Source organism: Leptonychotes weddellii, chromosome 8 (assembly GCF_054177405.1).
Source record: "Leptonychotes weddellii isolate Sample4059 chromosome 8, ASM5417740v2, whole genome shotgun sequence".
Lineage (NCBI taxonomy): Eukaryota > Metazoa > Chordata > Mammalia > Carnivora > Phocidae > Leptonychotes > Leptonychotes weddellii.
In genome coordinates, this window is record NC_138376.1 from 11,569,025 (window position 1) to 11,584,456 (window position 15,432).

General features: G+C 41.5%; 1 protein-coding gene across 5 annotated transcripts in view; it reads left to right on the forward strand.

The window, feature by feature from the left end:
• Positions 1 to 13,898, forward strand: part of TBC1D7 (TBC1 domain family member 7) — a 22,920-nt gene extending 9,022 nt beyond the window's left edge. For 4 of the 5 annotated variants that reach the window (XM_081827673.1, XM_031027240.2, XM_006732496.3 and 1 more), the window contains 4 exons: positions 1,604 to 1,741; positions 10,846 to 10,991; positions 12,301 to 12,430; positions 13,468 to 13,898. In XM_081827673.1, coding sequence (XP_081683799.1) covers positions 1,604 to 1,741; positions 10,846 to 10,991; positions 12,301 to 12,430; positions 13,468 to 13,554 — 501 coding nt within the window. In that variant the 3' untranslated portion in view covers positions 13,555 to 13,898. The remainder of the gene's footprint in view (positions 1 to 1,603; positions 1,742 to 10,845; positions 10,992 to 12,300; positions 12,431 to 13,467) is intronic. The other variant, XM_031027241.2, reaches the window with a different exon arrangement.
• The last annotated feature ends 1,534 nt before the right edge of the window (positions 13,899 to 15,432 follow it).

The following is a 15,432-nucleotide window of genomic DNA, read 5'->3' on the forward strand; positions in this document are numbered from 1 at the left end:
TGCCACCGCACATCTCCCCAGTCATCAAGCCCCACTCAGCCTCATTAGTGTTACCATATACTAGAGGGTGTGACAGCACTCGACACAGGGCTGGGAACATACTCAAGGACATTGGTCCTCTTCCCTACCCCTCAGACTCTCCTAGAGCCAGTGAGATGCCACGTTCAGGAGCACCCAGCACAGTGCCCAGTAAGGGGTGGGAGTCCGAGAAAGGAGACTGTCTTTCCCTTTTCTTCCTTCTCTCTCATCCTCTGATACGTTAATTAATGTTTAGAAAAATTTATTTTTTGTGATTCTGTTACTTTTTTTTTAATTTTTATTTGAATTTAATTTAATTAACATAATGTATTATTGGCTTCAAGGGTAGAATTCAGTGATTTATCAGTTGCATATAACACCCAGTGCTCATTACATCAAATGCCCTCCTTTAATGCCCAGTACCCAATTAACCCATCCCCTGGCTCCCCTCCCCTCCAGCAACCCTCAGTTTGTTTCCTACTGTGATTCTGTTACTCTTGGCCATTTTATAGAATATTAAGAAGTTGAAAGGAGGCCTAAAATGAAATGCTTTTTTAAATTAGGAATTTTGATTTAACTTGGGGCTTTTCAGGGATTCGAGAGATACTTTTTAGTTTCTTTTTTTACACTAAAGTCCTTTGGCTGTTAAATCCTAGATGAAAATAATTTTTTTTTTTTTTTTAAAGAGAGAGCATGTGTGCATGTGCACATGTGCATGAGCTGGGGGAGGCGCAGAGGGAGAGAATCCCAAGCAGGCTCCACACCCGATGTGGGACTCGATCCTGTGACCCTGAGATCATGACCTGAGCCGAAATCAAGAGTTGGGTGCTTAACTGAGTGAGCCACCTAGGTGCTCCTGAAAATGTAATTTTGTGTGAGATATGGTGTTTGAAAACAGAATAGATTTTCAGGAGTTTCTAGTTTTTATAAGATTACTTTGTTGAAATTTACTTGAAGGTTTATATTCATATTCTGAGTATTGACACAAGGTTTGAGAAATGCCATTCTTCTGATTCCTAAAATTATGTTTCTAGGGACATTTTAACTTATTAGGTGCTTAGGACAAAATTCTAAAGATATGTATGAATGCTTTGAAATAAAGAAAATGCTTTATTTTTTTTAAGAAGATGCTTTATCAGTCCTTTTGGAGTCCTTGAATTTTGCAAATTACTGTATTAACAAACGTCTCCAGTTATTTGTGGTGTTTATCACATACTTTTGAAAGAAATTCTCTTCTAGCCCTGGGAATACTTTTGAGTGGAGAGAGTTAGCACTTTGCTTATGATTTATGTTTTCTTTGATGACCTTAAATGTTAAAAGGTAGAAAAATCTCTGCGTGCTCAGTCTGAAACCTGGACAGTCGTAAGCACCACTGATACAAATAGATTTCTTTGGTTACCTGCTCATATCTCTGCCCTGGTCTTCTCTTTAGTGGTGGACTGTGTGCTTTTTGGTTGCACTTTGATTTATTAATGCAGCCTCTTCAAAAGTTAGGGGGTAAGGTTTCATTTTTATGAGAGAAATCTGTATTCCTCTCTTCCGCTGGCTCCCTCCCTTTACCAGGGATTTATTATTAATCTTTCAGGAGCCAGAAGATGAAGTATTTCTTGCCATTGCCAAAGCCGTGGAAGAGATGGTAGAGGATAGTGTCGACTGTTACTGGATCATCCGATGCTTTGTGAACCAATTAAATAATAAGTACCGGGAGTTTTTACCCCAGCTGGTAAGGGGTGCTTTTTTGGCTCTTGCGGGGGTAGGGGTGAGCAGTGGTACTGGGGAAATAGCCTTACTTCCTCGTGCTGCTACAATTATGAGCGGACCCTCTATAGTAGGAGCCAACAGATGTTTTCCGTAAAAGATCAAGTAGTAAATATTTCCAGGGTGGTGGGCCAGATGGTCTCTGTGTCTCTGTCTCTCTTGCCAACACTCAGCTCAGCTCCTGTTGCACCCAAGCGGCCATTGACAGTGCATGAAAGAACGGTCGAGGCTGGATTTGGCCTGCCGCACGCTGTAGTTGGCAACCCCTGCTCTTTTCTGTTCCTTATCCTGGTCTAGGATCTACTGGCTTTATCTAGAATTGCCTCTCTGGATGAGTTAAGGTTTGAATTTGGCTGCATATAGCGGAAAGCCCAACTACCTGAAGCTTTATTTTTTCCTCTCACGTAATCAGAAGTCTAGAGGTGAGGCAGGCCAGAGCTGCTGCCAGAATGCCACGATATCTGCGGGGCCCTGGGCTCCTGCCCTCTCGGTCCAGCATTGTTAGGGGTGATCCTCCCTCTCCTGCTCACAGCTGGATGCTGGAGCGACAGCCGCGACCTCTGTGTTCTAGGCAGGTAGGAAGGAAGGGTGAAGTCAAAAGTGAAGGAGTAGAAGGAGCAGCCAGTCCAGTCTGTCTCCCTTGGCCAGACTCTCCTTCCTCATATCTTTTAGTGGCAGGACTATGGCACCTGGCCGCCTCTGTCTGCAGCAGAGGCTGGGAAATGTGGTTTGGTTTGGTTTTAGCCAGGCACTGTTGTGATCTGTTAAGCTAGGATTCTGTTAGTGAGGAAGGAGAGGTGAATGGCTCTGAGCGGGGCAGCCTCCTGGCCGGCTGCGGTGCGCTCACTCGGGAGTCCAGAGAGCGGCACCACACTTGCTCCCTCCGCATAAGCCAGTGGGGGTTCTTTGCCATCCTGTTTTTCTAGTTTTTTCCCTTTGTTTCTCTCCTTTAAAAATGAATGTCTCTTTTCTTAAATCATTGAGTTGTTTCATTTGGAAATTCTGTTGAAAGCAGTAACCGAGATCGTTTCAGGGCCAGATGAGGGGCGCTGATGGAAGTCGCTGGAGCCCTGAGGATCCCTGTGCTAACTGCAGTCGTCAGGGCAGTTGGCGAGAAGACCCTTTAGCTTTGTAGAGCACTGTTACAAGGGTGTTTTATAGATTTCAATTACGTAAATTTGATTTTCAGAATTTTAAAATTTAATCCACTTAGTTGATTTCAATGAAAACAAGCATGGCGATGGAAGCATAATGTTACTTGCTTAATTAAATCAAGAGATCCAGATTATACTATGATTTAATTAGCCTTTCTTATTTAGTATTGAAGTAAATTCTATAGCATTTTGCTAGTTTATGTTTAACGAATTCTTTATTTTTGATAACACAAGTATATTCTTGAAGTATTAATCTGGATGAATCCAGTATTCGTATATATCTGTACGTCCTCATCCCCCACTTTCTAAGAAGTAAACACTCATTAGCTGGGTGTATATCCTAGACTGTTTTATGTACATTAGGTTGGATGGAATCCATCCACATCCACGTATATATACATATGTACACACGCCCATCTATGTGCACACACATGCATATAATGATTTATTTTTTATATATATAACTTCAAAAAACACGTAAATATTATGATATTGTTCATATGGCTCTACAATTTTTTTTTTTTTTTAAAGATTTTATTTATTTGACAGAGGCACAGTGAGAGAGGGAACACAGCAGGGGGAGAGGGAGAGGGAGAAGCAGGCTTCCCGCTGAACAGGGAGCCCGATGCGGGGCTCGCTCCCAGGACCCTGGGATCATGACCTGAGCCGAAGGCAGATGCTTAATGGCTGAGCCACCCGGGCGCCCCTCTACAATTTTTTTTTAAACTTGACGTCTTGGAGCGCTTTCCAAGTCAGTGCACATCAGTAGTGTTCAGCCCTGACTTCCTATTAGAACCACCTGGGAGCTTTTAAAAAATTATCAGTGCCTTTCCTCCACCCAAACCCATTAAGTCAGAATCTCTGGGGGTGGGTGGGGCCCAGAATTCTATCTTTTTTTAAAAGCTTCAGGTGATTCTGAAGTGTGGCTAGGGTTGAGAGCTACTCATTTAGAACCACTTTTTTTTCCTCTTAAAAATGTGTTCATATTATTTTGTGTTAAGAATTTTGCCGTGTTTTAATATAACAGTTCCATGTTGACAGTCCGCATGCCCTTCTACATGAGCCTTTCTACATATGTGAGTGTTTCTGTAGGACCCGTCCCTGTAAGGGGATTGCTAGGTTGAAAGAGAAATGTACTTAAAGTTTTTAATTGCCAGGCTGCTCACCCGGAAGGCATACCGATTTTGCTTCCCCCAACAGATAAGATTTTCTGTTTTCCACTCCATTGCCAATACCTGATAGTATCAGTTTCTTAAATTTTTGTTAATCTGATAGTGAAAATGGTATCTCATTTTAATTTACATATTCTCATTTTCTGGTGAAGCTGAGCAGCTTTGCATATGCTTATTGGTCATTTGTATTTGTCCACCTCTCTATTTTGTTTGCATCTTTCTTTTTTATTTGTAAGAGTTATTGATATAGTCAGGATATTAATCCTGCATTACATATGTTCACAATCTTTTCTCCCTGTCTGTTGTATAGAGATTTTTAAAGTTTTGATATAATCGGATATGTCAGTATTTTGCTTTTTGTATCTTATTTAGGAAACCCTTTCTAACTCCAAGATTAAAAAACAGATTTTTAAAAACCTTTAACTTTTAAAAAATATTTAAATATTTTATTTTAATATTTTTTTAGAGGGAGAGAGTGCGCTCAAGCAAGCAGGAGTGGGGGTGGGGTGGGAGGGGCAGAGGGAGAGAGAGCATCTTAAGCAGGCTCCAGCGCCCAGCATGGAGCCCGATGCTGAGCTCAATCTCATGACCCTTGAGATCATGACCTGAGCTGAAATCAAGAGTCAAAGGCTTAACTGACTGAGTCACCCAGGTGCCTCTATATTGAAACATTTTAAAATTGAGTCCTTTAATTTGTGAGGGATTTGTGTTTGTGATTGGTTATCAACACAGGTTTGACCTTGTTTCTTTGTTGTTAACTACAGTAAACCTTCAGTCAGCCTCCTCTTCCCCTTTCGGTTTGATAGTTGTTAAGCTCGTGCTTCATGCCAGGCAGTTTACTTTGTTCATGAAAACTTAATTTTAGCACACCTCTCTGTTTTTATGGATGAGGAAACTGAAGCACAGAGCAGTTAAGTAACTTGCCCAAGGTCACACAGTTAGTAAGCAGTAGAACTACCTACCACTTAATGCTATCTGTCGGTTCATTCTTTTTTTCACAGATTTGAAATGCCACCTTTATCATATACTAGATTTCTGTATGTTTTTGTATCTCTTTCTGGGTTTTTTTCCCCATCAAGCTATTTGTCTGTTCCTCGGCCAGTACCATATGATTTATTCAATATAGCTCCCTCGTATGTTTTGGTAGCTGGTAGGGAAAATTCCTTCATGTTGTTGTTCTGTTTCAAAAGTGCCTTGGCTTTGCTTGAACTCCAGTTTCTTTTTAGAAATGAGTTTTGAATCAGCAAGATACTAAATGCCCACTAAACCTTAATTTCATCTTCAAAAAAGAGATTTGTTTTAATATGTACATTATAGTACTTAGCACATAGTTTTAAATAGTTACGAAGTTTTTTTTTCAAGTTCTTCAGAATGTGTAAGAAAAGTTAAATTTCCTTTGTGTTGCTATTTGACTTACTGATTTACGTGATCTTTTCTCTTTAAGCTGTGCTCAGTTTCCCATAAAATTTTTATTACTATGGTTAGTGGATCTCTTCTTCCTAGCTTCTTGTTAAAGTAGAGTTTTTATAATCTTGTCTCTCATTTTCAAATTTTTGTGGTTTTACCAACTAAATTTGGTTATCACAAAGCATAGCTTGTTTTATCATCCTAGGGAAATGTATATGTGATGGGCAGTGATGGGTTTTTGACATGACAAGAAGATGAGACTCTATCTGGTGATGACACATTTATTATGTCATAATATTCTGATTGATAGGGTTACATCACAGCGTCTCCTCTCCTTACGAAGCTTTAGGAAATGTTGCTCTTTGACGAGGCCTGTCTTTGGCAAGGAAAATAGAATCCAACTTCAGTGTGTGACCTAGCCGGCCTCTCTGGTTAATCTCTTTCCAGAGCAGACCGTCCTTAAGCCATCTCAGGCTTAAATGTGTTTAATCAGTAAAGTAAGTGAACTAACTTTCATTGCCATTGCTCTGCTTTTTAAAAGCTATCCTAAAGAGAGGTTATTTTGTTTATTTTGTTTTTTAAATAAACACTATTAACAGCTTCTTCCTAAGTTCAATATAAATTCCTCTCAGAGTGGTTAAGTCTTTTTTTTTTTGTCAGGTTTTGCCTTCTGTTGATGAGGTACGTTTTCTTTTCTTTATAAAGTAAGAATTTGAGGGTCATGGAAATACTGGAAATAACCTAAAAGTTTAGCAGTAAAATATAATCTCATCTACCATTTGCTTATACTAAAACTTTCAGGCAATGTAAATATTATCTCTTTCCACTAAAAAAAAAAGTATATATACATATGTATTTATATTCACTATCTTTCTTAGATTTAGTAGTAGCATGTGATACACATTTTCCTCTACCCTGCTGTTTTCACCTGATATATGCTAGAAATCATGCCATAAGTAATACAGTTGGCCCTTGAACAATGCTGAAGTTAGGGATGCTAAGCCCCCACACAGTTGAAAATCATGTATAACTTTTGACTCCCTAGAAACTTAACTACTGTAGCCTACTGTTGACTGGAAGCCTTACCAAGAACATGAACAGTCTATTAACACATATTACATATTTTGTATGTTATATGTATTATAGACTCTATTCTTACAATAAAGGAACCTAGAGAAAAAATGTTATTAAGAAACTCGTAAGGAAGAAAACATACATTTATAATGTGCATGTGCATTTATTAAAACACATTTACATATCAGTGGACCCACGTAGTTCAAACTCATGTTGTTCAAGGGTCAGCTGTATATAGAGACATTCCTTATTCCTTTTCACAGCTTCATTGTGTGACCTGGCCGGCCTCTCTGGTTAATCTCTTTCCATTCTTTCTACTTTCCACTCTTTCTACTCCACTCTGTGTATATACTTTGGTTTATCTGACCTGTCCTCTTTTGGCCACTTAGGATGTTTCTAGTCTTTTGTTGTTATACGCGGTGTTACGGATAAATAGTTTTGTGCATATGCCTTTTCATTTATTTACCAGTATATTTGGGGGATATGTTTCCTAGAAATAGGTTGACTGGATCAAAGGGTAAGGGCATATGTTATTTTGCTAGATAGTTCCAAATTCTCCTTAATAGACCTCATCCTCATGACCAGTGAATGAGAATGAATGTGTTTCCCTACAGTATCCCTTGCCAACATGGTGTGTCATTTTTGTCAGTCAGATAGGTGAGAGATAGATGATACCTCAGTATAGCTTTTTTTTTAAGGGTGAAATTTTTTTCATTGTTTTTTTTTTTTTTAAAGATTTTATTTATTTATTTGAGAGACAGAATGAGATAGAGCATGAGAGAGGGGAGGGCCAGAGGGAGAAGCAGACTCCCCACTGAGCAGGGAGCCCGATGCGGGACTTGATCCCGGGACTCCAGGATCATGACCTGAGCCGAAGGCAGTAGCTTAACCAACTGAGCCACCCAGGCGCCCTTTTTCATTGATTTTTAAAAATTTTAATTCTAGTATAGTTCACATACAGTGTTGTATTAGTTTCAGGTGTACAGTATAGTGATTCAACAATTCTGTATGTTACTCAGTCTCCTCATGTTAAGTGTACTCTTAATCTCTATTGCCTATTTCACCCACCCCCCACCTCCCCTCTGGGAACTATCAGTTCTCTGGAGTTAAGATTCTGTTTCTTGGTTTGCCTCCCTCTCTTTTTCCTTTCCCCTATGTTCATCTGTTTTGGTTCTTTTTTTTTTTTTTTTAAGATTTTATTTATTTATTTGACAGCACAAGCAGGGGAAGCTGCAGAGGGAGAAGCAGGCTGCCCATTGAGCAGAGAGCCCGATGTGGGGCTCGATCCCAGGACCCTGGGATCATGACCTGAGCCAAAGGCACACACTTAACCAGCTGAGCCACCCAGGCGCCCCACATCTGTTTTGTTTCTTAAATTCCACATATGACTGAGATCATATGGTATTGGCCTTTCTCTGACTTATTTCACTTAACATCATACCCTCTAGCTCCATCCACGTCATTGCAAATGGCAAGATTTCATTCTTTTTTATGGCTGAGTAATATTCCATTGTGTATATATACCACATCTTCTTTATCCATTCATCTGTTGGTGAACACTTGGGCTGTTTCCATAGTTTGGGTTATTGTAGATAATGCTGTAGTAAACATTGGGGTGCATGTATCTCCTTGAATTAGTGTTTTTATATTTTTTGGTTGGCTAAATACCCAGTCGTGTGATTACTAGAGATGATACCTTAGTGTAGTTTTGTTTGTTGTTGTTGTTGTTTTATTTTTTTTATTTATTTTTTTATTCTTATGTTAATCCCCATACATTACATCATTAGTTCTAGATGAAGTGTTCCATGATTCATTGTTTGTGCATAACACCCAGTGCTCCATGCAGAACGTGCCCTCCTCAATACCCACCACCAGGCCAACCCATCCTCCCACCCCCCTCCCCTCTGTTGTTGTTGTTTTAAATACCAAGGTTGAGCATCTTTCTTATGGGTGAGGGTCATTTGCATTTTTTTCTTTGGAGGTTTTGGCTTTTTCTTCTCTGTTTTTAGAAGCTCTCTTTATTTAGGGATATTCACCCTTTAAGGTTGTTTATTAACCTGGGAAAATGCCCACAATATGTTGAGTGCAAAGAGCAAGATACTAAATTGTGTATTCAGTATGAGGCCAACTAATAAAAGTGTGTGTAATGTATACCGGAAAACAATTGGGTGCTATACAACCTGTATATTGCCAGTAGTTATCTTTGGGTAGTGTGAGTTTAAGGGATCTTTATATCCTTCTTTATTCTTTACTGTATTTTTGAGATTTCTTATAATGAACATATTAGGAAAAAAGATTTAGAAAAACTTAAGACTGGCAGGAAGACGTACATTGAGTGATTATCAAGATGTTGATTAACATTTCATTTAATTCATGATACTCACTCACTCATTGATTATATATTGAGTGCTTACTATGCTAAGTAGTGTTCTAGGTACTGGAGAACTAGCAGTGAACAAAGTAGATATAGTCCCTGCCCTCACTGAGTTTACAGTATGGTAAGGGAAGAGGCAATAAATAGTTCAAAATTTTCACTCATCTGTATCTTATTTGTTATTTGTACTGACTTTTGGATGAGATTTTCTTTGCTATGAGACATAATATATAAATATGTGTATGTGTGTGTTCACCCATGTCAGTTTGTGAAAAAACATTCCATTGGCAGAACTACCCAAAATCCTGGAGAGGGTTTTAGAGGTGAAAGGTGAGGACAAGAGCCCTTTGACAACTTGTACTTTGGAGAAAACTCCTGTTTGGGGGAGCTGTGTGTAGTGTTCTTGAGAAGGTCTAGGAATTTGGTTAAACAGAAAAAATTAGAGATCCCCTGAAAGAGGAGAAAACTGGGCCCGATACTAATATGTGGGCCTCTCTTTGCCTGGCTAGTTCCCGTCATTCTTTGTAAGCCAGCTCAGATGTCACCTCTCTGGGAAAAGGTGATTTGTAAAGCCTGGGTTTGGATTCCCACCTCAATGTGTCCAGCATCCTGTGCTTACCCCATGATAGCTTTGTTACATGTTTGTCTCTCTCTCTCTCTCTCTCTCTCTTTTTTTTTTAAAGATTTTATTTATTTATTTGACAGAGAGACAGAGCAGGAACACAAGCAGGGAGGAGTGGGAGAGGGAGAAGCAAACTTCCCGCTGAGCAGGGAGCCCGATGTGGGGCTCGATCCCAGGACCCTGAGGTCATGACCTGAGCCGAAGGCAGACGCTTAATGACTGAGCCACCCAGGCGCCCCTATATGTTTGTCTCAAGCAGATTGTACGCTCCCTGAAGGCAGGGACATTATGTCATTATGTCATTTACTCTATTCCCTGTATGTAGCATAGGGTTTGGCTCTAGCAAACATTGTAAGGGTTATGAATTAGCTCTTTGGGCGAGATGCAGATATTTAGTAAAATAAACATTTGCATTTGCTTAGGTGATATGGGATGTCGTCGTGTTTTTCTGGATAAGGAATACAGACTTCAGGGTTTGACCCCCAAGCGCCATTCTTGGCCAGTGGACCCTAAATACAGCAGCTTGCCAGGTGGATTTGGCTGGTCTGGGAGCCGGCTTTGTTAGCTCGCCCAGGCTCCTAGAGTTGGCTGCTGCTTAACCTTTCACGGGAGAGGCTACCAGATGGAATCCAGGTGCTTTGTTCCCCCCACGTTATTTCTCTGCCTCCTGAGAATTCTCCTGCAAGCGGGGTACAGAGTGTCTCCTCTGGATGTCTCTGTTGTAGGGGTCTCTTTGGCGTGGTGCACAGTAGTGCTTGGCAGAGGTGTGGTCTAGGACCGGTGGGCCCTTTTCACGTCCAGTTCTTTTTGTCTCATTCTTCTGAACCCCCTCTCCCCATTTTGGTCCCACTCTGTTTCTTTGGTCTTACCCTTTCCCCTTCTCCCTTTTTCCTGAGTATATCATTGATGGCTCTAGGGCACCTGGGAGCGTCATGGGCCTTTCTTAGTTCCCCCAAACAGTTGACTTTTGCCTTTGGATGTGGAACCTTGTTAGTGCTGTTGGGGTCACATTAGGGGGAACAACTGTTTTGTTTTGCCTGGTCCCGTCCTGGAAAACCCGTCAGTCCCACATTGCTGGTTGCTCTGGTTAGTGCTGACCTGGGAACTTTGCGTCACCCATGACTTGGGTGAGTCTTAAGTTTTGTTTTCTAGCACTTACTTGCATTCAGCATGTACATTCAATTCATCTTATTCATCACAGGCTGTAAGATCGGGTAATGTTACGTCACAGGAAATGAGTAATCTCCCTTCCTGTTTAATCATCAGCCAAAGGCTTTTGAACAATACTTGAATCTGGAAGATAGCCGTTTGCTGAGTCATCTGAAGACGCGTTCTGCGCTGTCCAGACTTCCTTATGATCTCTGGTTCAAGAGGTGCTTCGCAGGGTGCTTGCCTGAATCCAGTTTACAGAGGCAAGTATCGCTTTCAGAGATGGTCAAAGGCCTGAAGGCCGAGGAGCATCCTGGTTTTTCAAATGTGATCATCCTTCAGAGTATGAATTTGCTTTAGGACAATATCATAATTTGAAGCTAACTTCTCTGGCAGGCAACAGAGCAACTTGATTCTACTTATTATTTATACAGTTAGAAATGCTGGAATATTAGTAACGTTAACCTCACATGAATACAAATTAATGGTAGAAATATTAGAATATACAATTAGAAAACTTGAAGGCCTCAGTCTGTTGGATGCTGTACACTATTCACATCTGAAACCATCTCCGGGAGCTTATATAGGTCTAGGCTTTTCTTGTCCAGAAATGTGGTAGATCCTGATCTGGAGGAAATCTTCCTATTTCTTAGTTCCATCGTGACATCTTTAAAGTGGCTGAAGGTGGGCAGAGATCAGAGACTCACACTCAGCTTTCATTTGTTTCAGACATGTGTTGCTGGCATTTCAGAGTCCTGTCCCCTCCCCAAGACTGTATGAGGTAGTTGGGAAGAAAGGTGACATGCAGAGAACATCACAAGACAGTACATGACTAAGCACATAGAGTGTAACACCAACTTTAAGAGGTATAGGAATTATCAGAATAGTTTTTCTAGAGTGGTCGCAGATCAATAACTAGCCCCTTAAGCTCTTTTTAAAAAAATTATATTTATTAGAGAGCGAGATAGCGAGAGAGAGCACAGGCAGGGGGCGGAGAGGGGAGAAGCAGGCTCTCTGCTGAGCAGGGAGCCCAATGCAGGACTCGATCCCAGGACCCTGCGATCGTGACCTGAGCCAAAGTTAGACGCTTAACCCACTGAGCCACCCAGGTGCCCTCTAGCTCCTTAAGCTCTTGGAGAAGTTTTAGGAATTTGAACCACTAGAAAATGAAATTGCATTGATCTCATTTCATATACTGCTTTTATTATTCCTTAGTATTTAATTATTAGATTAGCATTACACAATATTAATAAAATCCAAACTTTGGTTTAAGACTTTCCTTCCCTTAAATGTCAGGTTCAAAACATTAGGGAATGGGTGTCTGGTGGATCTCTTACAGAGCAAGTACTTTTTAGTGATCATTCCTTTTTCCCTTCCAGTGCTGATTGTGTGTGAAATATGTTTCAAAATGGCTGATTTGTTGTGTTTTTGCTTTTCTGATGATTATTTCATTACTGCTTTTCTCTGAAGTTTATACTTAAAAGGAGTAATTTGATTTAATTTTGTAATTTGAGATGTTTAAACATAAATTTCAAACTCATAATTTTATTATATCACTTGATTTTTTTATAGGGTTTGGGATAAAGTTGTAAGTGGATCCTGTAAGATCCTAGTTTTTGTAGCTGTGGAAATTTTATTAACCTTTAAAATAAAAGTAATGGCTCTGAACAGTGCAGAGAAGATAACAAAGTTTCTGGAAAATGTAAGTGTGCTTTTTTTTAAAATTTGATTTTGAATCTAGAAAGGAAGTCCATTTAGCAAGCCAGATTTTCCTATTGCATTACATTCTTTCTCTGATATTTTTACCTTATAAGAAACACTTTTTCCCCGTGGAAAAATTCAGCTTAAAGTTGATCTGTGGGTTATAGTTTGCATCCTCTCTTTGGGGGATGATGGTCTGAGGAGTGAGACTGTTATCGTGAGTGTGTGCATGAAGACCAGAGTCTTATCGCCTGATGTGACCACCAGGAAGCTTGTTGAGAAAAGGAAGAGGTGAGTGAGATCTGTCATGCGAGGTCGAGTAATCCTTCTTAGTGGAAAAGGAAGCCTGATGTTGTGGGGGATTTTGTAAGCCCTTTCATTGCTGTTACTATCTGGCGGAATCCCAGTTGGGTTTGATCATGTGCTTAAGTATATACTTAGTGCATGTAGGGAAAGGTCTAAATGAATGTCTGTGTATCTTAGAATACCCTTAACCAGGTGAGAGTTGGAGGAGATTTATGCCAGGATGAATTTCACTGGACCCAGAATCTATTCTTTTTTTTAATTGGCCGCTATTAACATTTGAATAGCGGCTCAGTAAATAGCACCACGTGAAGGCGTGGTGAGTACAGGAGTCCTCAGCATCCTGTTAGTGGCTGACAGTGCCAGGGCCCATGCTAAGTATTTTTCACGGAGTCTCCCACATAATCCTAAATGGCCCTAGGAAGAGAGGCTGTCATTTGCCCCCTTTTAGAGGTGGGATCTGAACTCAGGTAGCCTGCCGGGGGGGGCACACAGTGGGCAGTGCAGGCTTGAAAGCCGGGTAGTCTGAGTGGAGCTCTTCAGCCTGTCTTCCAGTGGCCTGTGAAACAAAGACCCTGGCCGCAGCCTTTCACATGATCGCTTCTGAAAAGTCGTGAGAACCTTTGGGGGGGCGGGGGGGCGGATGGGGATGTAAGTGCTGTGGTGCGGCGAATGAGGGAGACGAGAATGTCATACACACTGAAGTTTCACAACGACTGGTTTGCTTGTCCACAGATTCCCCGGGACAGCTCGGACGCGATTGTGAGCAAGGCCATCGATTTGTGGCACAAGCACTGCGGGACCCCAGTGCACTCAGCCTGACGGCTCCCTGCGCCCTCGGCCTACCAGGCCGCCGCCCACTGCACTCACTGAAAATCCCGTTCTTGCTTCGGTGCTCAAAGCGTCACTTTTCCCCAGTACAATTATTTAAGATACCTGGTGACACTGTTAGGAGCAGCAACTTGTGGTTACACAGAAGTACAAAGCTCAGCTCCGAATAGCATTTAAAAGGGTTATTCAGAAATACCTCCCTGTTTTCCAAGCATCAGCCAGGGAGGGTGGGTGCTTTGATAGGCAAGCCTGCCCTGCTCCTCTCTAATTAGCACCACGCTCGTTACTTTCTAAAGCTATTTCTGGAATAAAGAACAACTTCCTTTTGCGGACAACTCCGATTCGGCTCTCGTTGATGCGGTACTTGTTTAAATCTAAGCGGTCTGCTTTCTGAGGCTTTGTCTTGCCACATAGGTTTCAATAAAAGCCTTACATTTTTTTTTTCCTCTGTGTCAGCCGGAATGAAAGTTATGGAACAAAATATTCTAAATTTACCTACCAGGAGAGAGAATACTTGTGGATGTCATGCTTTTTCCTTTTTTTTTTTAAGATTTTATTTATTTATTTGACAGAGACGCAGCAAGAGAGGGAACACAAGCAGGGGGAGTGGAAGAGGGAGAAGCAGGCCTCCCGCAGAGCGGGGTGCCCGATGCGGGGCTCAATCCCAGGACCCTGGGATCATGACCTGAGCCTAAGGCAGATGCTTAACGACTGAGCCACCCAGGCGCCCCTGTCATGCTTTTTCCTGATGGGTCATTAAACATTGGGCGGGCTCTAGGGAGCACTCTGCCACCCAGCATTGGAATGGGAGAAATGGCAGGCTAAGGTTAATAGCTAATGCCCCTGGGCCCTGTTGTGCCACATAATGGTTACTGTTGATTGGACAGTTGTAGGCTTTGAGACCGGTGATTGATAAGAGGCCCTTTGTTCAAGACTGATTCAGCTGTCGGACCTGCAGGAGCCTGAGTGGTGAGTTGGTTCTCTACCCTACCCCACACCCAGAAGAGGAGGAAGACCATGAAATTATGCAGCTAGAATTTGGAGAATTCCTTCCCTCCCTAATGTGTAGAATAACTGCTGACAAAGAAGTCAGAGTGAACGGAATCATTGCAGCCAGCTGGTACTTCCGTATAGTAACATACCCAAGAGTATTTCATTTTTAAAACAAAAAAATACACCCAGAAGGAAACTTAAGGCAAAATACTGTCTACAGTTAACTGCTTTACATTTATTCAGTGATTGGCTCTGCCCCTGAAGGACTTTGCAGCCAGTTGGAGACAGAAAACACATAAGAAGGAATTCCTGCTCCAGTTGTCTGGTGTTTGGTGATCTTGGGGGATATGGGAAATTCACAGAGAAGTCCTAAAACAAAAATAATTTTACTTCTATTTAATTTATGAGCTATGTATCATCAGTACAGCTTTTTAGTAAAATACAGATTATAAAGTCAAGTGATAGTAAATCTCAACTCCAGAGAAAGAGGAAAGGAAGAATTAGCAACCTCTCAACAAGAGGATAGTTTCAAGGAATGTGCTCGTGCTTACTCCTGAATTCTGGGAGAAGACTGGCATGTCATAGAGCGAGTGTGGGAGGCAGAGGGGGGCAGGGGGCACCTGGGATGCTTGGGCAGGAGGAAGCCTAGGGGGCTGACACATGCCTCTTCACAACTTTGGGGAGGGTGCAGAGGAGCTGAAGGGAAGACTCTTACTGTCCTACGAAGGGATTGGAACAGAAGTATTCTGCCAAACCCAGGTTGGTCAGACCTTTCTGGTGAAGGACTCGGGTGGGGATTTTCTCTTAAAGTGAGTCAGTGTGACACCATCAAGAGTTTTCTTAGACAACCAAATAGCTCCATCTCAGCAGAAGGGT